This window comes from Protomyctophum bolini (assembly GCF_963924005.1).
Source record: "Protomyctophum bolini genome assembly, chromosome: 3".
Classification (NCBI taxonomy): domain Eukaryota; kingdom Metazoa; phylum Chordata; class Actinopteri; order Myctophiformes; family Myctophidae; genus Protomyctophum; species Protomyctophum bolini.
In genome coordinates, this window is record NC_137864.1 from 38,180,501 (window position 1) to 38,205,264 (window position 24,764).

A 24,764-nucleotide genomic window follows, 5' to 3' on the forward strand; every position below is an offset into this window, starting at 1 on the left:
ACTCGCGAGAATACATAGCGGTAAGCCCTACATGTGATCAGTTACATCTTGCGTCTTACACAACTTACACAAATTAAAGGAGAAAAAAAAGGCTTTTCCTGTCTAAGCTTTACCCGTTCTTTGAACTGTAACGTATAGCATGAATTATGTAGAATATGGGATTATAATATGTTTTGAAAGTCAAAGCAAGCAGGCTGTACAAACTTTAAGGATACAACGGGCTGGAAAAAACAGCTGTGAAAAGACCAAAAGCTGCTGTAAATCTTCTTATAACGTCATGGATGAACGGAGGGTCGCTTAACCCATTCAGACCCGAAGCAGATTCTACAAAATGTCTTTGACATTTTCATGTCAAGAACCCCCAAAATTATATGTATTTGACGCCAACCCCCATCTCAAAATATGTTGTTCCAGGGACCCCCAGAAGCAATGTTTTGAGTTAAGAACGTTAATTTTAAAGATTTGATCTGTAGGCTATACATGTTATGTATGCTATTTTTAAATAACCAAAGTATAAAATAATGGTTACAGCGGTTTCTTTCTCACTGGGTCAAGTCAGTCAGTCAGTCAGTCAGTCAGTCAGTCAGTCAGTCAGTCTGTAGCTTGTAAATCGGCAATTTTTGGCAAAGAGATTTGGTGTACAGAAAAACAAAAGCTGAGACAACTTAGTTCCAGTTTACTATGTCTAGAACAGGGGTTTTCAAGGACCTCTTATCTAAAAGAGAGAGAGAGAGAGAGAGAGAGAGAGAGAGAGAGAGAGATATGAAGGACATCATTCGTATCAAATTGTGTTGCAGATTGAACCCTGACGACCTCTGTACCTTTTCCCTCTATACACCAAACCTTTTTTTGGCCAAAAACTGACGATTTACAAGCCCTCAGATCCTGGGCTCAGAATAGGGATGCTATAGGGTTGGCTTATCACCCAAAGGCCACACGGCAACGGGCTCTAGAGAAAACCGGCCGGGGAAACTCTCTCCTGTCAGGTGAAAGTTTATTACATTGGTGCAGAGCCCTAGGCGATATGTGAGTTCCTATAGGATGAGCAAGTGCTCCCTCGCCCCGCTCATCATAGGAATGCAAATTTAGCGAGCCGCTACATTGGTGAATGTAAACAAACAGCCGTCTGATAGGAAGTGGAACGGAAGTGGTAAAGGTGCAGGCCAAAGACGTGGTGGCCCCACTAGAGTAACTCCCTGTTGAAGACCCCCTGGTCTAGCTCTGGGTTTACGTGGTTAACAATAGGCTTGGGCGATGGGACGAATATATCGGCAATCGTGCATTGGATTTGTCCAATCGCCCAATATTTGTATTAGGCAATTATGTTTACTATAGGCCTCTATAGGCCTACTTAGTGAAACACACCTGTACTTTTTTGATCTACACAAAATCTCTTCACCAAAAACAGCAGATCTACAAGCTCTCTAGTCTTCCTCGTGACATACTGTATCTTGAGGGGGAAAGATTTACATATTTACGTATATGACATGAATATTAAAGTGCTATAAAGTCACAAGGTAATTCGGGGGTGCTGTGGATGAACACTGAATTTACAGGGGTTGCCCTGAGCCACAAAAGTTTGAGGCTGCCTTATTGATTCAATAAGTCCTGTCTGTCTGTCTGTCTGTCTGTCTGTCTGTCTGTCTGTCTGTCTGTCTGTCTGTCTGTTCGTCCATCCGTCTATCTGTGTTCTCCATCTTCTTGTCGCCACAGTTTATGCACATGTGTTTTTCCCGCTGTGTTCTCGTATCACTTTTCAGATATGTTCTCTTTCAGTAGAATGATCTTTTGACAGTATAGGCCTTGGCAGCTCTGTAAATAGGTGCATGTGTGTGTGTGTGTGTGTGTGTGTGTGTGTGTGTGTGTGTGCGTGCGTGCGCGTGCGCGCGCATGTGTGCGTGCGTGCACGTTTGTGCGTGAGTGGCAAGCCTTGGTCGGTCTCTTATGTAACAGATGAGTTTATGGTTGTGCACTTATACGCCTCAGGATACACACAGCATTATGACTGAATTAAGACTACTGCTTGCACATGTGTGTGTGTGTGTGTGTGTGTGTGTGTGTGTGTGTGTGTGTGTGTGTGTGTGTGTGACATGTGCGTGTGTCTGTATGTGTGCATGTGTGCATGTGCACGCACGCACGCACACACACACACACACACACACACACACACAAACACACACACAAACAGTAGCCAATTGAGGCAGTGAAACATTCCCTGCCTACAGTATGGGAATTAAGGGTTAAGCGAGACGGAAGTGAGGCTTCCGTCTCACTTAACCCTGTTGTGCGACAAACAGCAGATCTACACGGTAAACAACGTGTCCCAGTGAAGCCTGGCCGGCTTTAGAGGAGTAGTTCACCCAATAAATGACTACCGGGTATATCTATACACAGTAAACAACGTGTCCCAGTGAACTGTGGCCGGCTTTAGAGGAGTAGTTCACCCAATAAATGACTACGGGGTATATCTATACACAGTAAACAACGTGTCCCAGTGAACTGTGGCCGGCTTTAGAGGAGTAGTTCACCCAATAAATGACTACCGGGTATATCTATACACAGTAAACAACGTGTCCCAGTGAACTGTGGCCGTCTTTAGAGGAGTAGTTCACCCAATAAATGACTTATTTTCTATCAATTACACACCTGATGAAGCCTTGCATTAATGGAAATCCTTTAGTTTTTGTCACATTCCTGAGTCAGTAGTTTGTATAAGACTCAAAGAGTCTCCTACAGCAGTGGTTCCCAAACCTTTTCATGTCAAAATGACACTTATTAGCCTGCAGACCCCATTTGAAAATATATGCCAAGGCCTCCATAAGAAGATCTTTACTGCTCTAGCAGTGATCTTCAACCATTTTCATTTCAAGGACCCCCAGTTCGCTATGCAACAGGCTACGAACGAACCCCCGTTTAATGGCATTCCTATCTCTGAGACTCCAATTTATATTGTAAAATCAATGTTAATTTAACTCTGAGAGAGTACAAATGGAACCAAATGGACCCGTTAGATCCATTTGGTTCCATTTGTACAGAATCATAAGGGTCCATTTGATTCCAAACTATCATTTAGCTGGGGATCCCCTGGAACTCCCTCAAGGACCCCGGACCCCACTTTGGGAACCACTGTACAGAGTCTCCTGACTGATGACCCGGTCATCAAATTATTGGCTTACCCAACACCAGTGGTGGAAAAAGTACTCACAAGTATAAATACGGCAATGTAGATTTGTACTAAAAGTACCTGCATCAAAATGTACTTAAAGTACTAAAAGTAAATGTACTCATATTGCAGAATGTCCAGTTTCACAAGTTCAAAATGTGTGCAAAATCTTTTGAAAATAGACCATTTACAAATGCATCCCCATAGATGCATTGTGATGCATTGTGAGCTTGTAGATCTCCTATTTTCAAATGGCCAAATTAATAGGGTTGAAGTGTTTGACTGGTTTTCTAATCAATTGTCCAAAGTCACTATAAAGTTTTCAAATAAATGACTGCTAATTTGAGATTGAAGAGAGAGTCTTTTGAAAACAAATGGGTAAAATGGTTTGATTATACTACTGAACAACAGGTGAGCTAGGAACCAGAATCATTGGCTTTTGTTTTGCTTTGTTTTTTGTTATTTTTCTCCGAATGGATATGATCCTTGAATCCTTGACACAAATACTCATGTTTATGATACATAGATGCTTATACTGTTCAATTGTTTGTCTTTTTGCTTTCTGTATGTCCCTGTCTATTTCTGTTCATGAAAAATGAATAAATCTTAAGTTGGAAAAATAAAATAAAATAAAATAATAGTGGAGTAAAAGTGGCTCTGAGATGTAGTGGGGTAGAAGTAAAAGTATTGGAAATTGGAAATACTCAAGTAAAGTACAAATACCTCAAAATTGTACTTAAGTATTAAGTAAATGTAGTAATCTTAGTTACTTTCCACCACAGCCCAACGTGCACGCTCAGAGCTGCGATGGGCTCCTTCACCTGCATTACCTGCAGAATACTTAAATTATTGCAATATTTTAGTCCTGGAGTTTGTTCCATTTGGGCCTGAAAAAAATCATAAAAGTTCATAAGAGGAGTTATAAGTGTGTGTCTGTAAGCATGTTTGATATCCAGTAGTTTTAGATTTTAAAGAGGAGGATAAATACAAAAAGGGGGCTTGCCATACAGGACCTTACAACTAATTAAAACGCAATGTTGCTCTCTAAGAATGGCAATTAAGAGAAGGGCAGCTCGGTTTGTTTTCAATATAAAAATGATGGCCAGTAATGGATTACACAGAGTAATGTGACCACACATCTGAGCTAATCAGTGCATGTAGCATATCAGCTGCCTGTCGCACACACACACACACACACACACATACGTACAGTACCATGCACACACGCACACAACCAGTCTAGCAGTAAGAGTTGAATTTACATATAGTGCAGGGCTTCCTACACCAACAATCTACAATAGGTACGTGGGACCCAAATTATTCTCTCTCTCCCTCTCCCTCTCCCTCTCCCCCTCTCTCCCTCTTTCTCTCCCTCTTTCTCTCCCTCCCTCTCTCTCACAGTAATGGACTGGGTAAGGAGTTGGACCTAGCGGTCAGGAATCGCCAGGTACCCTGGTCCCCATCTGACTTCCTGGACAAGCTGATGGGCAGAACGTCTGGATATGATGCCAGAATCAGACCTGATTTTAAAGGTGTGTGTGTGTGTGTGTGTGTGTGTGTGTGTGTTTGTGTGCGCATGTCATAATAGCTCATAACTAACTCAGATCAACATATGGAATTAATTCTGTACTTGCCATATATGGAGCGTGTCTTGAGTGTACAGGGATTGATGAGGTCAGATTGTGATAATGCCAGCTGATGGTCGGAGGCTCCAAGGAGTAGACAGGTCCACAAACACGTTTCAGGCATTTTATTGACCTCCAAAAGTGTCTTTAGACAGTGCAAATACAAAAATAAATAATAACTAGTGGCCAAAATAACGTTCCACAAACAGGAAACAACATTAACACTTAAGAAAATAACAAACAGTAACTGTTACAGGCTTAAATGCCTTCTAACCTGTTGCTCTTTCACAACTAGCCTCAAGTGAGACTGAACTGCCTCCACCTGCAGCAATCCTGCTCTTAAACAGGTGGGGCAAACCATCCTCTAATCAGTAAGTGATAATTAACTCACCACACGGCTAACTAAAGCGTACCAGTATTCTTTCACACTACTATCTTTTAGAGGAATATACAATCAACTACATTTCACACATTTCATTTACTAAAACAACATACATAATACAATGAAAAATGCAACATAAAAGGAACAAACACCCCTCCTCCTCCACAGTACTTGGCACCCTCCAATCTAGAGAGCAGTGCCAGCCCTGCAGAGGGGAGACAGGTGACAAATAATGCAACCTCAGTGTCAATACAATCATCTTGCAATCATTGTGTGGAATAATAACAATGTCATTTGTACAATAATATATAGGGCATGGGCTGCCCCATGACACAGATCAACATAATGGAATGTCATAACAGGTCAGCTCCATATATGGAGATCTAAGGGTGGCAGCGGGGGCAGTGTCTTCAGTGTACAGGGTTTGATGAGGGCACAGGTAGGACCAGGCCTTAATTTACGGGCCTGTTGAGAACCGGCTGCCATGTGCAGCTGCACTAATAACTTTGCGGCAGACCAGTCTAGAGTTTGAATGGACAGGTATAAGTCAAAAGGGAGACATCGAAGAGGAAGGACAAGTGGGGAGGGATCAACATATCGTTTGTCAGAACAGGTCAGCTCCATATATGGAGATCTAAGGGTTTGAGGTTTGAGGTCAGATGTAGAGTTGCTAGCTGGCTCCATATATGCAGATCTAGGTGATGATCCAGTCTTCTCCATGTATGGCTATCCAGGGTTTGATGAGGTCAGTGTCGTGATCTTCATATACATGGAGACGGCTGTATATGGAGCGTGTCACAAGGAGTGACCGATTGACAACCATATATATGGTGGCGTGCTGTGATTGGAGGCGTGATTGACTGACAGGTTTTTCAGGTTTTCATAGTAATCTGTGATCTATGGTTGCAATAAAATAATAATACATACATAGGCCCTATACAATTCTTTTTTAATCATTGTAAAGGCACATCGACATATGAAATTGGAATTGGTACAGTAGGATACTTCAAAGTAGGCTACAAGGAATTCAAATTGTGCATTTAAAAACAAGTTAGGTAGATGCTTAATCATTCAGCCATTTAAACAGTGCTTTACTGGCTCTGTTAAGACATACAGTAGGAGCGCTTACATGCGAGAGGATTTTCGGAGCGCCGCCTGTGCTGGAATAATTTCACAACATGGAGAGACATTGGAGAATGGAAAGTGAATTCTACCAACTTGGGTACTATACAGTACCTACATTACCCAATACAGTACAGCCTATATCTTTCTACACAACCTCCTCATTTAACAATAACCTGATATCTATTTTTCATAAGTGTGGTGTCACGGACCACAGTGAACGGAGGACGCATGACTTGATTTATTTAGCAAAACAGCAGCAGGATATGCGCGGTCAGTGCACTCTGCTTGGTGAGTTAGTGGTTACGGTAAATCCCACTTATTCCAATCATGACGGTGTGATGCATGTTATTAAACGTAGTTCTATGGCAGGTGCCCAACAGGTAGATCTACGAGTAGATCACATGTTATGTCTACAGACAACAAATGCCAGGTTCATTTCTTGACCTGGCATCCTATAGTGTGTATAGTTTCAAGGTACAGATTATTGATTTTCTGATATCATACTGTTTAGACTATAGGTTCTTGGTTTACCTATATGATCCATTCCTAGATGACTATTTAGATGGATTTGATGTATTATACCTCACCTGGTGTTGACCCTGCTTACTGTAAATTGCTCTGGATTAAGAGCATCTGCTAAATGCCTAAATTGCCTACAATATTCTAAATATCATTGTGTATTTATTGTGTGTGTGTGTGTGTGTGTGTGTGTGTGTGTGTGTGTGTGTGTGTGTGTGTGTGTGTGTGTGTGTGTGTGTGTGTGTGGCAGGTCCTCCAGTGAATGTGTCCTGTAATATCTTCATCAACAGCTTTGGGTCCATAGCGGAGACAACCATGGTATGTAGATACTATCACTATCTAATGTTATGTAATAGTCATTCCATTATGTGGCACAATGTTATGTCAGTTAACGACTTGAACCCTGGTGGTTGACAGGGAGTCCCTCAGGGCTAATGTCTTTTCTGTTCGACATTAAATATCCTTGCAGGCAAATAGCCGATCTACAAGCTTGTAGACCACAATCACATCTGAAGAATGAGGAACGAGCAGGATAGGAAATCCTTACCAAATCCTAATGAGAAATAGCCTATCTCCCCAGATGAAATTCAAAACACTCAGAAACTTCAATGTATGAATTTCACATGACCATATACTAGCAGGCCATGAATAATACATTTTAGGAAGGAAGCCGAAGGACATGTACAAATATCCCCACCTGTCCCCGGGCCAGACATGTTTGGTGTGCAGTAGAAGCAAGAAGCGTCACTTCAGAAGAAAATAAATGTATATAGAGAGTGGAAAGAAATACATTGCCCCATTTCCAAAATAGCAAATAATAGGTGGTAGTGCAGTGGTTTTCAACCTTTTTCATATTAAGGTCCATTATTTGTTTGAGCCACGGACCACCAACATGTTTGACTGCAGGAGGCACGTCTGAAGCCTGGACATGTTTGTTTATAATGCCCAGAAATAGGGATGACAGACAGGTTGAAAGTGGTTAATACCCTAATGGCTATATCTTGCACCACCCCTTACACCTTATCCTTAAACCTATTTGCCATTTCTTACTATTTTGAAAACCCTTTCATAATAGTTAAAATAGCTGATCTACAAGTTCACAACGTGTCCATGTAGATTGGCTCTGTAGAAGTGTTTTTCAAAATAGTAAAACATGGCCAATAAGTTCATGGATAAGGGGGTAAGGGGTGGCTCAATTCAGGGCCCTGAATGTATGGTTGCAGACAAGAAAACACATTGTCGCTGTCAGGCAGAAACCCCTGAACTCCACATTAAACACCAATTACTTGATCATACTGCAGCGTCACACAAAAGCACCGAAAGTAGCAGATCTACAAACTGAAAATGCGGTGCCGAGCTTGGAGATCTGCTTCTTTAATTTGAATGGTGAACAGTAACAGTATTGCTATTGTGAGGTTTCCTCCTGACAGAGATGTGCATGTCAGAGACATCAAATGGACGGGCATGGATTGAGATGCACTGTGACTCAGCGTTGATCCGAAATCAGATTAATCTGCCAAAAATGTTATTAGAGTTACAGAAAATAAGCACATAAGTGAACAGAAAAGAGGGGTGGTACTTACCACCACCCTGAGGCCCCAAATGTCAGCTGCTGTGTAGCAGGGCTAGTATACAGAGCAGCCCAAATGCAGTTTGTCACTGCCAGTGATACACCCCGCTGACATGCAAGCTTAGTTAACATTTTCCAAGTGGAATAAATGAGATAAAACATGCATCCTCTACCATTCCCCAGCGGGTACAATTTTGTGTTTGTCCCAAATCCATATTTGATATTATCCCCACGGACGGACGATGGCTGTAAATACACCAGGTCCAGCTATTAAAGGAAGGTTATATTTTATTATTATAATTTATTTACATGAACTTAAAGTGTAGAACAGCATTGTGACTAGTACAATTAAGACAGAATCATCTGGAGTACTTTTTTTATTTGAGTAATTCCATTTTTATATTATTTACTTCTCAGAGGCAAATACATTTTACTCCATGACAACTGTTTTTGTCAGTAGTTACATTTTAGATTTAGATTATTATTACAAAATATGTGGCTCCCCAGGGGCCATGTTACGGGGGTCCTACAGGCACACTCTTGCTCAAATCTGCTCCAAACCTGACACAAACACTGTTCAGGGGTATGGCAACAGTCCAGTCAACTCAACTCAACTGTTTTAAAAGAGAGTAAGGATTTACAGTACTGTTGGTCGGGTGTTCTGCCACATCAGCGAATGACGTGTGGGACTTGCACACACTTATATACACCCACATAGTAATGCAGCATGTTAACCCCTTGAGTATAGTATGCGCCTTTGAGCATGGCATGAACCCCCTCGAGTATGTCTGCATGAACTAACTCTGCAGGCTACGCATCATTAATAAAACTTTATTTATATAGCTCTTTTTTAAACCAAGTTACAAGTAAGTGCTTGAACAATTCAAAGCAATATAACACATCAGAATACAACAATAATGTAATAACAAAATAATAATAATGATCAATAGAAAAAACAAATAAGCAATAATACAGGAAATGACTTAAGGAGGTAAAAAGGCCAACCTATTGTGTTTTTAAGAGAGATATAAAACTCGTTAAGGATCTGGTTAGCCTCAATTCCTCTGGTATAGGTAGAGGGGGATGTGACTCTCCTTTAGTAGACCCAGACCAGATGATCTAATTCTAAGGTATAGTATTCAACCATTGTATATAAATAGTTGGGAGCAAGACCATTAAGAGCTTTAAAAGTTAATAATAAAATCTTAAAATCGATCCTGAAAGAGACTGGCAACGAGTGGAGTTCAGCCAACACAGGTGTTATGTGGTCAAATTTCCTGGTGCCAGTAATAAGCCTAGCCGCCGCATTCTGGACCAATTGCAGGCGAGTAGTAGTAGTATCGACCAATGCACAAGTTATATCGGAATCAGTGTCGCGAAGACTGTGGGGGCACAGTGGTGCAATCAGTAGCGCTGTCGCCTCACAGCAAGAAGGTGGGTTGGATTCCCACTAGGGATGCTGTGGGTGCTGGGAGTGTGTTCTCTCCTCGGCTTACCCTATAGGTGGATTTGGCAAAAGGGCCTTTCTGTGTGGAGTTTGTATGTTCTCCCCATGTTGTCCCTCACAAAAACATACAGTAATCCTGGTCTCTATACTGCCTCCCCCTGACCAACTGGGGTGCCTGATGGAGAGGGAAAGGAACTAGTTGGAATAACGTGTTCCCTCCACACGCTACTGGGGTAACCCCCCAGTCCCCTGTCAGGTGAAGCGGCTTGGACTCCTCTTACATTGAAGGAAGCATGAGGTCAGGACGTTGCTCTCACCAGGTTTGCAGAGGGAGTGTATTACATACACACACAACTGTAACCCGAATGAGGTTAGAAACCCAGACGTAGCGTAAAATATGGAAATTATAGTGTTGATTTTGACAGCAGTTGCATGCTGAAAATAACCGAATAGTCTATATTTTGCTATTTTTTAGCATGCAACCAAACATACAGTGACTTGTCTTTTAGTTCCACTAGATCTCTTCTCCATCCCTCCCTAACATTTTTGTCTAGTTTTTATTTGTTGACAAAATTGTCAGTATATATTTAGTCTTAGTTTTAGTCATCATAGCTTAAATTTCATTTCATTTTTTATTTACTATTCGACCGTGAATAAAGGTAGTCGACAGACGCTTTTTGTCATAGTTTTAGTCGCCAAATTAAACACTGATGGAGACAAGCCCATGAACAACACCATGAAATGAGCTCAACAGCAGTCTGCTCAGCTCTTCAAACGGAGCCAAAAGAGACATGAGTCAAACAGAGGCAGAGAGACGCGTGCTCCAGATGTGAGGTGAGCAGATGTCAGGACAGCTGTTTTTGTTTTGTTCTGACAACCTACTCTCAACCTGTCACCCACCATCACGTCTCAATACGTCGGTTGCATGTACTGTATGACTCGTTCTGAGTACAGAGCACACACATTTCTATCAGCTGATAGCTTATGCGTTCTGCACATCAGTCCAGCACAGGCACAGACTGCCAGGTCGGGTATTGAATTGTCTTTTATGATAGTTATGCATTTTGGTTGCAGAACCCTATATCACATTAAACAACACCCATTCTAGCTTCCTCGCACTGGTTGCCCATTTCTTTTTTAATTGAGTTTAAAATGTTACCACATCTGTTCTCGCATCTTCCTACATTTTGGATTTACTTGACCCTCACATGCCACCCCGCAAAACTTAGAGCTTCGGACAAAGCACTGCTGAATGCTTAAGTGCCACTTAGAGCCCTGATACTTTGGAATGCCTTGCCCGAGGAGATAAGGCTTGCTGAATCTCTGCCCCGTTTTAAATCCCACCTGAACTCACCTTTATAAAGCTGCTTTCTTTCAACGCCCAGCATTCTTCAAGTTAATGTACGGCACAAATATTTGACAATTTCACAATCTTCTATATTCTGTACTGGATCGCCATTGTTACTCGACTCAGTGATCTACAGCCGGCCTAGTTATTATAATTATAACAAAAATATTTTTGCCAGGGACCTAGCAAAGGCCTCAGTGGTGTGCAGACCTACTTCTTCTCAACACTGCAACTAAACCTGATAGTCGACTACATCAACTACAACAACACCCAGAAACCCTAACCCTAACCCTAAGGTATAAGTGAACCTACCTGTGGAACATATAGGGATGGAAGCACTTCCCCAGTTTGCCAAAGCCCCCTCAGGCCCAGACTGATGCATCCATCTCAGCCTGCTGTATGTAGGTCTGGTCTAGGTTGTGTGTTGGAGAGGAGGGGCTGATGAAACGCATAGAGAACAAGGACAAATAGAGCGTGAGAGACAGAGAGAGGATGAAAGGTGAAAGAGAGAGAGAGAGAGAGAGAGAGAGACTATAAGAGTCCATACGGTATGTCACATCAGGATTAGCACCCTTCCTCTCAGACCATCTGGCTTCCCCTCTCACATCTGACAACACAACCATGCAGCTGAGAAGAAGTGACATCATCAACTGCATTCCATTCACTGCAAACTCAATAACTGTCCTCCTCTGTTTCTTTCACTTTACTTAACCCACTTAGACCAGAGGACGATTCTAAACGGCTTCTGAATCAGTCCTCTAAATCTCTCAAACGTTTTCGTGCCAAGGACCCCCAAATTGTATTTGGCTGCTGACCCCGTCTGAAAAACAAATAACTTAAATATTATGCAAAAAATAATTGCGATTACCTCAAATAATTGTGATTAGGCCTATTCTTGATTCTCTCCCTCTCTCTCCCCAGGACTACCGTGTTAACATCTTCCTCCGCCAGCAGTGGAACGACCCTCGGTTGGCCTACACGGAGTACCCGGACGACTCTCTGGACCTGGACCCGTCCATGCTGGACTCCATCTGGAAGCCCGACCTGTTCTTCGCCAACGAGAAGGGAGCCCACTTCCACGAGGTCACCACGGACAACAAGCTGCTCCGGATATTCAAGAACGGAAATGTTCTGTACTCCATCAGGTGAGATTTTGGAGCAGTACAGTGTTGGGTTAAATTAGTATTGTGCTTAAATTATATATATTTTTTTGTATCCACACTTTGTTTGTATTTTGGGATACTTCATCACTCCATTATGTCTCTCTGTCACTCGATCATTGGCTCAGCCTCATTCTTCCTTGTTCTCGCTTCCTGTCTGTCTGTCTGTCTGTCAGACTAACACTGACTCTGTCGTGTCCCATGGATCTCAAGAACTTTCCCATGGATGTACAGACCTGCATTATGCAACTGGAGAGCTGTAAGTACGCACGCACGCACACACACACACACACACGCATGCACACACACACACGCACAGAGACACCTGAACAGCATTTGTGCTAGGTGTGGTAAGGATTGGATTGTGCCTGTGGCCGCTGGGGTCCACACGTGGTCCATGGTGTGAGTATTCTGATGGCAGACCCCTGCCCAGTGTTGGTGCTATGTTTGATGTGGATTTGAGCAACGGTGCGCCTCGCAGGTCCACATGTATGCGTCCAGCCACCCGCTAGGCAATTTTAATATGGGAGTATTTGAAATATGGCTCAAATGGTTAATTCATAATGTACTTTTTCAGAGTCAAAATAAATTAAAAATGTCTTTGATTTTTCCCTACATTTTTATCCCACGATTTTGTAACCCATTTGCCTAAGCTGTAATCCCTGGTGCATACTCTCCCTCTGCCGACCTGGGGGGGGGAGCCACAAAGTTAGCTCATGCTTCAATGCATGAGGAGTGAGCAGGGAGCTTCTGGTCACCTGCCATGGGGGAGTTTCCCCGGTTGGATGTAGCGCGTGGAAGGAACACATTATTCCAACCAGTTCCTTTCCCCTCCATCAGGCACCCTGGCTAACTAGGGGGAGGCAGTGTAGAGACCAGGATCACTGCTTGTTTTTTGTGAATGTATACCTACCCTAGGGGACACGGGGAGAACATACAACCTCCACACAGAAAGACCCTTTTGCCAAACCCACCTCAGGTATATGAGCACTGATGACCCAGCACCCACAGCGGGAATCGAACACCGGACCTTCTAACTGATCTCTTTGCAATGTATACTGAAAGTCATATAGGGATCCAGAAAAATGCATACTCAAGTAAACTATAAAACTTATATAGTGAAGGCAGAGATCAACATTGCTACATGTGCTTTGACACGACGAGCAAACCCGGAAATAACTTGATCTATTTCAAGACACGGCATCTTGCTAATTACTGTTGAGGGGTCATGACTAATGCATCCATTGTGCTATGCAAGAGTGTAGCCTGGCCCTGAGGGGGCAACACACACACACACACACACACACACACACACACACACACACACACACACACACACACACACACACACACACACACACACACACACACACACACACACACACACACACACACACACACACACACACACACACACACACACACACACACACACACACACACACCATCTGGCATATTTCCTTTACTTTTATTCCCTGTCTTTCTCATTTATTTTCCTATTAGGTTGTTACGCCCCCTAGTCTAGGGTTATGGGGCACCATAAAATGCAAAAAGACAATTGGAATAAAACTGAATGTACTGTATTTATTTACAGACCAAATGTGTAATAATGGCAAAAATATACAATAAACAGTAAACACACACAGCTACCTAACAAAACCCAACTAGAAACACAAATCTAACAGAAATCAAAAGCACAAATAAAGAACTGTACTTCTCAAGACTTGCAGACTGAGGCAGGTTACTAAATGAGTCTCTTCCAAAAGCTCTCAAATAACTAAACCATAGCTTTACTCATGGACCAGAGCTACATCCCTACCTGCTTTCTCTGCACCATGTAAGGCCGTTTCCAAATGTTAAAATGTAAAAGACCAATATTATTATGAAGAAAACAAGATGGTAAGACAGCTTAAACGAATAAAGTTTACCTTCAGAAAAAGCGTTGTTTATGGCTTCTGAATGAAGGTCTTTTAACATGTAATGTCTATGGAGTGACGTCACGTCAACACCACTAGGTCTGGAAAGGGCGCGTGGAAAGGGGGCGGGAATGGCTGTGAGATAGGCCTATAATCTGTCACAGCCAGGTGTCTGTCAAACAGGCCTCAGTTCTCCACCTCTCATAACTCTCCACCTCAGAACACAGGAAACAAGAGATAATAGCCTACCAAATAGCCTGATGCATAATTTAAAAAATATTAACGGGACCATACAAAGTTAAAACAAAACAAAGTTAATCTAAGTAACGACCAACTGTGTACTTGAATCTGTAGTAAATCTGTAAAAAAGAGGGATATACATATCTAAACCTGCACCTTTGTACCCTCACATTGAATTCCCCAAAAAGAAGAAAGAAAAAAAGAGAGAATCACTGCAGTAGCTAAATGTCATGTTTTCTTCTTTTTTTTGTGCAGTTGGTTACACCATGAATGACCTGATCTTTGAGTGGCAGGAGAATGGACCAGTCCAAGTGGCCGAGGGGCTGACCCTCCCCCAATTCCTCCTAAAGGACGAATTAGATATGAGATACTGTACCAAACATTACAACACAGGTACGGGCACACACACACACACACACACACACACACACACACACACACACACACACACACACACACACACACACACACACACACACACACACACACACACACACACACACACACACACACACACACACACACACACACACACACACACACACACACACACACACACACACACACACACACACACACACACACACACACACACACACACACACACACACACACACACACACACACACACACACACACACACACACACACACACACACAGGATATGCTTTACCATGCAGAAATCTCTGCTTTTTTTAAATTAATAGAGCATTTGTTTTTGGTTGATTTCAGGTTGACTGACTGAGCAGTGCATTGAGTAAAAAAAGGCTTATAAGTGACACATGGATGAGACACGAAATGTTTCCTTTCACCTTTGGGGGACAATTATGTGGGTTGCTCGATTGACGTGTGTGTGTGTGCGTACGTGTGTGTGTGTGTGTGTGTGCACATGTGCAGTTTGTGTGCACATGTGCGTACACATGGGCGTGTGCAAGAGAGTTTTAGGTGTGGTTTTATGTACGCGGTGCATTGGGTTTTGAGTAGCATCAGTATCGTCAGTGTGAGTACTTTACACCCCAGTGCACACCACTAAATGCTTTATAAGTTACCGGTGCATGGCTTTCTCATGCGTGCCGAACACTAAAGCCATCACAGAGCCCTTTAGGCTGGCCGTACAGCATTACACACAGAATATTTAAACCGTATTTTACAGCCGTACAGGGAGAATATACAACACTGTCTAATGGCCACAGCAACATTTTCTATTCATCGCGCCAGACAAGAAGCATTATTGTCAGAGGAATGAGCCACGTTCACTATACACACACTCACACTGAAAGAAAAGGATTGTAAAGCATCAGTGATCAATTTGATTAAAAGGGATGCATGTGTTTATATACAGGGATAAAAGGGATACGTGTTTATTGGGGACGTCCTGATACACTTTTTTCGTTCCCGATCCGATTCAGATACCACCATTTCTGTTAGCCGATACCAATACTGAATACCGATACCAGTGTTGTGATCTCGTGTTGTGTTTATAGCAAACTCCTCTCTCAAATGTGCACAGTTTGGGCAACTCCAAAGCTAACTCCACATGCCCCAACATTATATTTACCTGCCATTGTGTCAAACCCTTACCCCTGTGTCAGGACGGTGGTTAGACTGGCATATTCGCAGATACCGATATGACCTGATATAAAAAATAAGGGCCGATACCGATACAGTATCGGGACATCTCTAGTGTTTATATACAGGTATAGGTTTCTTTTTATTTATTTATTTATTTTTTGTTGGAGCTCTATTGTGATCTGGAGAGACAGAGGACGGCCGGAGAGACGGCAATCTGGGACTGGGGTGGTGAGGGTTGGCAGCCCAAACCACTTCCTCCGTGAGGAGGAACCGAAGCTACAGACTGCAGTAAAACCTGCAAGAAGGGTTTAAAGTCATCCTCATATTGTGCCAAGGCTGAAATGTGTGCTGTTCAGCTGCAACTACGACGCAATGCACCGAAGGATTCTGTACTTGTGGTCTGACGAAGCAGGAGCCAGGCCCAGACACCCACAGTGCCTGGAGCCTCTTAGCGTCGCCAACATCTCATAAGCCATCTTCCCTATTGATTGTGTCTCAGTCTCACAAGAGACAGTGGGGTGTCTGATCAGTCTTGGCCGGGTCGCCGGGAAGAGGATGTCTGTTGGGTGTCCAGAAACACCCAACGATTCCAGGTTACAACACTGATTATGTGTCCAAGTTTGTGCATCAGTAGATGTTTAATTTGCTGATAGTAATCATTGTTGTAGTGTGTTTGTTCAGTAACAGTGTCAAATAGCTTTATATTGTGATAGCAGTCATTGCTATGTGTTTGTTCAGTATCAGTGTTAAATAGCTCTATTTTGATGGCAGTCATTGCTATAGAGTGTTTGTTCAGTAACAGTGTTAAAGCTCTATATTTTGATGGCAGTCATTGCTATAGTGTTTGTTCGTTCAGTAACAGTGTTAAATATAGCTCTATATTGTGATGTTCATTAACAGTGTTAAATATAGCTCTATATTGTGATGTTCAGTAACAGTGTTAAATATAGCTCTATATTGTGATGTTCAGTAACAGGGGTCTCATAGAGAGCCCAGGAGAGCGCTTTGCCTGGTTGTGGTCGTAGTACAGTATGAACCGATTGTCCATGGTGAGCTTTGACTGGGGTGGTGTCCTTGATACGGTGAGCTGTGGCTGGGGTGGTGTCGTTGATACAGTGAGCTTTGACTGGGGTGGTGTCGTTGATACAGTGAGCTTTGACTGGGGTGGTGTCGTTGATACAGTGAGCTTTGACTGGGGTGGTGTCGTTGATACGGTGAGCTTTGACTGGGGTGGTGTCGTTGATACGGTGAGCTTTGACTGGGGTGGTGTCGTTGATACAGTGAGCTGTAACTGGGGTGGTGTCGTTGATACAGTGAGCTTTGACTGGGGTGGTGTCGTTGATACAGTGAGCTTTGACTGGGGTGGTGTCGTTGATACGGTGAGCTTTGACTGGGGTGGTGTCGTTGATACAGTGAGCTGTAACTGGGGTGGTGTCGTTGATACAGTGAGCTTTGACTGGGGTGGTGTCGTTGATACGGTGAGCTTTGACTGGGGTGGTGTCGTTGATACAGTGAGCTTTGACTGGGGTGGTGTCGTTGATACGGTGAGCTTTGAGGCTGGGGTGGTGTCCTTGATATACGGTGAGCTTTGACTGGGGTGGTGTCGTTGATACGGTGAGCTTTGACTGGGGTGGTGTCCTTGATACAGTGAGCTTTGACTGGGGTGGTGTCCTTGATACAGTGAGCTTTGACTGGGGTGGTGTCCTTGATACGGTGAGCTTTGACTGGGGTGGTGTCCTTGATACGGTGAGCTTTGACTGGGGTGGTGTCCTTGATACGGTGAGCTTTGACTGGGGTGGTGTCGTTGATACAGTGAGCTTTGAGGCTGGGGTGGTGTCGTTGATACAGTGAGCTTTGAGGCTGGGGTGGTGTCGTTGATACAGTGAGCTTTGAGGCTGGGGTGGTGTCGTTGATACAGTGAGCTTTGAGGCTGGGGTGGTGTCGTTGATACAGTGAGCTTTGAGGCTGGGGTGGTGTCGTTGATACAGTGAGCTTTGAGGCTGGGGTGGTGTCGTTGATACGGTGAGCTTTGAGGCTGGGGTGGTGTCGTTGATACGGTGAGCTTTGAGGCTGGGGTGGTGTCGTTGATACAGTGAGCTTTGACTGGGGTGGTGTCGTTGATACGGTGAGCTTTGAGGCTGGGGTGGTGTCCTTGATACGGTGAGCTGTGGCTGGGGTGGTGTCCTTGATACGGTGAGCTTTGACTGGGGTGGTGTCCTTGATACGGTGAGCTTTGAGGCTGGGGTGGTGTCCTTGATACAGTGAGCTTTGACTGGGGTGGTGTCGTTGATACAGTGAGCTTTGACTGGGGTGGTGTCGTTGATACGGTGAGCTTTGATGGAACCTGTACAGTTGCTACTGAGCCTTTTTCCTCACTTGCATGGTGTGTGTGTGTCCCACTTGAGCTCCTCCTCGATGTGTACACCGAGGAACTTTAAATTGCTGACCCTCTCCACTGCAACGTGACGTCACCACTTATGTGTAGCCAGACATTGTTCTCAATCCGGCCGCTCACCGTCATGGCATCAGCATACATGATGTTAACATTACAGCAAAGCTGTGCGTGGCTGTGCGGACGGCATCAGCCTACTCTCTGACAACGTGCAGCAAGCACAGTAACTCCTGACCAGAGTGGAGTCCGAGTGTGCCAAGGTGGGCCTCAGGTTAAATACCAAGAAAACTGAGGTTATCACCTATAACATCTCACCGGATCATCCACCTCTGACAACAAACAGGAGGAACTGTGCTGAAGGACTTCAAGTACCTGGGCTGGGCTCATGGGTCAACATTTGTGGGTCACGGATGAATTTGTATGGGTCACAAATCGATACAACATTTTACAAACATTTTTAAACATTCTTTTACTGGTAAAAATGGTAGGGGTCCAACCCGGCAGGTTGTTATGTGGTTGAGCACTTCTCCCACCACCATGGACTAAAGGCCATCTGTAGCTATCAGTTACTCTACGTACCACCATTCAAACCCCTGTGTGTTTGTGCACTCAAGTGTGTGTGTGTGTGTGTGTGTGTGTGTGTGCGCATGTGTGAGTGCTTGCACATAAGCAGCAATCAGAGCGTTGACATTTGCAGGGCGTCGTACCTTGTGAATAATGGAGATGGCCACAGCTGCAAGTTTGATAAAGTATGTGTGCACGCGTCTGTGTGTGTCTGTGTGTGTGTGTGTGTGTGTGTGTGTGTGTGTGTGTGTGTGTGTGTGTGTGTGTGTGTGTATGTGTGCGCGTGTGTGTGTCGGACACAGCGAGGATAAGTAAGGATAAGTGAGTCAGTGCTTGTAAGTGTATGTTGTAGAGGCTAAGTAGAGTAGAGTACCACATATACCACATCCGACTGCATAATGAAAGCCCCCAAGTGCCACCGGGGGGAGGGAGAGAGAGAGAGAGAGAGAGAGAGAGAGAGAGAGAGGAGGCGACATGATGACACAAAACAGGGATGACATTTCAGAGAAAAAAAAACACTGCAGGGGGGGCAAAAAAGTAAGTACACTGAAAGGAACACTTCAGCCATGTTCAACCTTATCATATCATATCATTAGCATCATTCATATCATCATTCATATCACTGGTCCTCACAAATACTGATTTTAAGATGGCACCATACCGGTCTGCTATACCTGTCTCAGATTGTGGACTGTGGACATGCAGTTTAGAAACCTGCCTAAAGCCTACTAGGACAGTGTTGATTTTGACAGCACCTTTTTATGTAGTTTTAGTTTTTAGTTTTAGATATTTTAATTTAGTTTTGTCGACAAAAAAATATTTTGCCAGGCCTTGATGGCATCCATTGCTTAATTTGTAAGTCAATAGGTGCTGGAGCACATACGCGTTGGCGTGCATGTATTCAGCATTTTTTGGCGGTTTAATGCAGATATTTTTGCCCTATTTGAGGTCACCTCCCCTGGCCCAGAGTAAGGAGCACACAATAATGTGGCCAAGTCAACTATGTACAATCACAAGTTAGTCTCATGTCTCCAGGCACAAGAGCAGCAACAAGCTACTGTAAGTGCACTATCAATTAAAGAAATGTTAACTTTTCCAAAGCAAAGACACAACCTCCTGGGTCCTAACAAAGCAAAGACGCATCCTCCTGGGTCCTAACAAAGTCAACAGTCTATCGTAGTTCCCTCCCTTTCCTCCATGTTTCATTCATTAATGTTTTGCTGTTTGTTGTGGTTTTGGTGGGTGTTACCTTAACTAGCTGCAGTGCTTTCCCCCGTTGTGTGCCTGGCTGTTTGATTGGCAGCTATAGGATCCTATATACGCACGCACAAACGCACGTGCACGCATGCACGTATGCACGCACGCACGTACCAGAGCGCAAGCGGCAGCTTCCACAGTCCAGCTCTGGCAAGCTCCACCTTTTATTTAAGCCCTGCATGGCGTCGTAATACCTGATTTTACACTTTGTTGCTCTCTGAAAATAGCAGATCTCGCATATCCCGCTTACAGTTGATAAAGAACTCTGCTGCTTGTTTCGCTTACTAATATGAAGAAACAGGAACATATTAGATGCTGGTGCAACTAAGACATCCGTGCCTCTGTTTAAGTCACGTTTGAAAACATTAACATTGCTCTGTGCAGCACTTTGGAACCATGTTTTGAAAGGTGCTATTTAAATAATATTCATTATCATTATCATCTACAAGCTTGTAGATCAGCTTCAACACTCGACGCAACCAAACACAAAATGACCTAGCCAAGTAGGCCAAGTCCTAATTGCGTGTTTTCAGTGATTCTCGCCTATACGTATATGAATGATACTACTCTAGGTTGCTAGGAGACTAATACAACCGGAAATGAACCGGAAGTGTAAACTCTGCCTCCATCTGCCTCAACGTTATCAGATGTAGAAAATTACATTTATCTCGGATTCTATTCCCAGATTGCGTTTTTGGTCAAAACAAGCTATATCCAAAGGCCCGTAATTAAAGTCCTCCCCTACAGACAGCCTTTGCTTACATTCAGGACACATCTCGGGTCCCGTGAGTCGACACAATAGGATAAAAACACTGAAAAACACTGGCGGTTTTGGAAGAATTAATTAATTAATCCTTGGCAGTAATGTGTAAACAGTAAACAGTCTGCATCTAGACATGTACACAACTACACACGCAACATTTTTGGTGTTAAAACATCCAATTTGGAATGCTTTTCATAATTAACCGATTAATTTCAACCAATTTTAACCACTTGCTACAGTACACATCATATTATACAGTATTGCTATGAAATTGTAGATCTGCTATTTATTTATTTATTTTTCATTGTGAAAGTTTGCACATATATATTTTTAAGCAAACTTATTTTTTTTACCAAAATATTTGCTTCTGGGGGTGCTATTTTGAGAAGGGGGGCGACTAACATAGAAACATGTCCTTTTTTGTTTGTTTGTTTGTTTGTAGTACTCAAATGCAAAATAATTACTCTACTTTTTCACTCCAATTTACAGTAGCCAATTATGTCTTACCACTTCTCTCCCCAATGTAGTTGTTATGTCAATTCATTCCTCCCAACACACTAATGTGTTGTCACTGCTGTTATATTCTACTGCACTCAGCCTCTGTCACACGTATGCACACAAGCACTGACTCACTTGTCCTTACTGTGGTTGACATGCACACACGCAAACAATTTGACTTATCAAATGTGACTAGTCAAATTTAATTGTCAAATTGACTAGTCAGGTTTCATCTTGCATGCGGTCAGAGATGATGACTCACAGTTTGTTAAATAACAGTTTTATAAAGTTTGTCATATGTCTTTCATAGCAGTGGCAGCAATTCCATCGTTTTAAACATGATGCTGATTCTACAAACGCCTTTATAGTTCCAAGTTTATATGTCGTCTATTTGGCCTCGAACCTCCATCTGTGTTAAAACATGTTTTAAACACTTAAAAATGCTGATGTATACAAGCTTGTAGCCTACATCTGCTATTCTGGGAACCACTGTTCTCACTAAGAGTTTTCTGAAAGAAAGTTGAAATGACACAGCGGAGTTTGGTTAATGACATCGATGAGTGCATTTGTTGGCCTACCTACTGTAGACACATGAGCATGTAAAAGACACACTAAAAGCACACTAGCTATGCCTATGTTTGGCTGAGTGAAATTCTACATTTCGTACTTTTTGGGGGGTTTCTTTTTATCTCTCTCCAAGTTATGTAGGAAGAGTTTTAATGGAACCACAACAACTCCTGTTACAACATGGACATGATTATCACATCAAGCCTTTCAGCTCACTGCTTCACATTGTCGTTGCTGTCGGGCAGAAACCTCATATCTCCAGATTTAATTTTCTTTTGATGTTTTCCCCCATAAATTAATGTCCTACTTCATCACCACCAGTGGTGGAAAAAGTACTCAGATGTTTACTTAAATAATCAATCAATAATCAATACTGCAATGTAGAAATAGCCTACTCTGTTCAAAATGTAAAGTAAGATTATACTACTATTGTACAGAATGTCACATCTTGGGCTGGATTTTGAAGGTGCGTTTTACCATGTGGTAATACATAAATTGGCCTCGCTCTGCGCACAATCGTATTATGAAAGCCTTATCGTCCCGTGTTGAACGCACACACATATGGAATACGACGTTGCTGAATATTTTAGCATTGTGGGAGTGTCCATATGTTAATTATTTTCGCTTTGCGCAATTTGCTATTAAGCCCCTTGACCTGCGCATAACGATTAGACGTGGGTCTAGGCACCTCATAAACGCAAAAAGAATTTAAAGCACTGTTTGATTTTACACTTGAGCGGCTCTGGGACGCTGCTGGAGTGTTGCCAAGTCTGTTTATTATAAGCGGCTTCTTTTTCTGTAAAGTTGCTTGTAAATATTGGTAGTTGTGGTTGCTTTTCTTGTTTCTAAAGGTTTCTCCTAATGTTGTTTAAACCAGTGATCCTCACACAGCACATTCCCATGTCAAGGATCCCCAGATTAATGCATTTGCCCAACTTAAGGACGGCTAATACAAAAATGTAATTAAAATGTTACTTTTGAAAATAGCAGATCTACCAGCTCACAATGAATCACATTCATTCATTAAAACTATGAACTCTGACTGCAGGCGGATATATAATGATCATTATAACAATGTGCAAGAAAATATTTAAATTTTCTTTATATTTGTGGACAATCAAAATATGTTTTTTATTTTAATGTGGTGTCATTAAAATTAATCTGGATATAGCAGACTCACTATCTAGAAAATAAAAACATGGCACTTCATTTAAAATAGGTTACAGACCCCTGTTATATGCGCTTATTTTGGGATTATTTTTATAGACCTATTTACTTGTTTCTATGAGACATGGCAACAGCCAGCAAAAGACGCATCCATTCTTTTTGAAAGGTTGAGATTAGAAACGACCATAATTATTTCATTTCTCAACCTTAAAAATAAATAAAAACATCTCCATAATCCTTGAGAGGTTTGCTTTCATACGCTGTATCACACTCGATCCAAGTCTTCTTCAATAAAATGCTACGAGCGAAGACCATACCATCACGGGCATACGCACCACGCATTCAACTCATTACTCATTTCAAATATAATATAATTATAATTTAAATTAAAATATAATTTTACTGGTGTTTCTCAATAGAAACAACTTATTTTGAGGCATAAAGGTGACAGCATGCAGTGCAATAGGAATAATTAACCCAAATGTGACAAAGTCATATGTCATGTCTTCTATGGTGCCAGCCTGAATAAATGTAATAATAACGATCCCCAAAGTGCGCATTCCGTATGTGACATCAGCTGACTGGTAAAGAAAATAGTACGGACATGTTGATTGGGTAACTCTCAAACACGCCTTAAACACTCCCATGACTAATTCAAGGCCGTTTTGCGCACTCCACGGGGTGTCGAAAGCGCTTCTTAACATGCTTAAAATTGCAATATGACATACCTCACGCCCCCAGCTCATATTACTGTAATAGGTAAAACGCACCTTCAAAATCTAGCCCTTAATGTTTACAAATTTGTAATCTTTGAAAATAGCAAATTCAAGTAGATTGTCTTTTTCAAATGGCCTAAATGTATATATATATATATATATATATATATATATATATATATATATATGGCTGAAGTGGTTAATGTATGTTTTGTAATAATAATTGTAGTGGAGTAGAGGTACACCTGTGAGATGTAGTTGAGTAGAAGTAAAAGTAGGCTACTGGGAATTGGAAATACTCAAGTAAAGTAAAACATGCCCCCTGGCAGTTAGGGGGTTAATATGGCATAAATATCTGTTTAACCACTCTAACCCCAAATTGGCTATTTGAAAATAAACGATCTACAAGCTCACAAGACATTGTATTTTCAAAAATTCTTAAAAAACACAATAGTTTTTAGACATTTTAAACGGCACCAATCTTGTATGGGGTCCCTGTCACCAAATATTTTCAGAGGAGGGTCTGCGGTCAAACACTAATTTGGGAGTTCTTGATATGAAAAGTTTGAGAACCATGCACTTAGCTATGGCCGCCCCCAAATTAAAAGGTAATATAATGCCTGGGCCGTGGCTCAGCGGTCCAGGCACCTTGGCTGGTAATCCAGTGTGCCACGGGTTCTATTCGACTCCCGATCCAGACTTTACTGCATGTCACCGCCCGTCTCTCTCCCCATTTCTCCTCCATAAGGCAAAAGCCACAAAAAAACATCTTT

At 42.5% G+C, this 24,764-nt stretch overlaps 1 protein-coding gene across 1 annotated transcript in view; it reads left to right on the forward strand.

Annotated features, from left to right (window-relative positions):
* LOC308312408 (glycine receptor subunit alphaZ1-like) overlaps positions 1-24,764 on the forward strand; it is a gene marked incomplete at both ends in the record, with an annotated part of 41,103 nt that overhangs the window by 2,869 nt on the left and 13,470 nt on the right. The window contains 5 exons of the mRNA XM_080759014.1: positions 4,565-4,695; positions 7,065-7,132; positions 12,101-12,324; positions 12,516-12,598; positions 14,751-14,888. Of these exons, the coding sequence (XP_080615140.1) occupies positions 4,565-4,695; positions 7,065-7,132; positions 12,101-12,324; positions 12,516-12,598; positions 14,751-14,888 (644 nt within the window). The remainder of the gene's footprint in view (positions 1-4,564; positions 4,696-7,064; positions 7,133-12,100; positions 12,325-12,515; positions 12,599-14,750; positions 14,889-24,764) is intronic.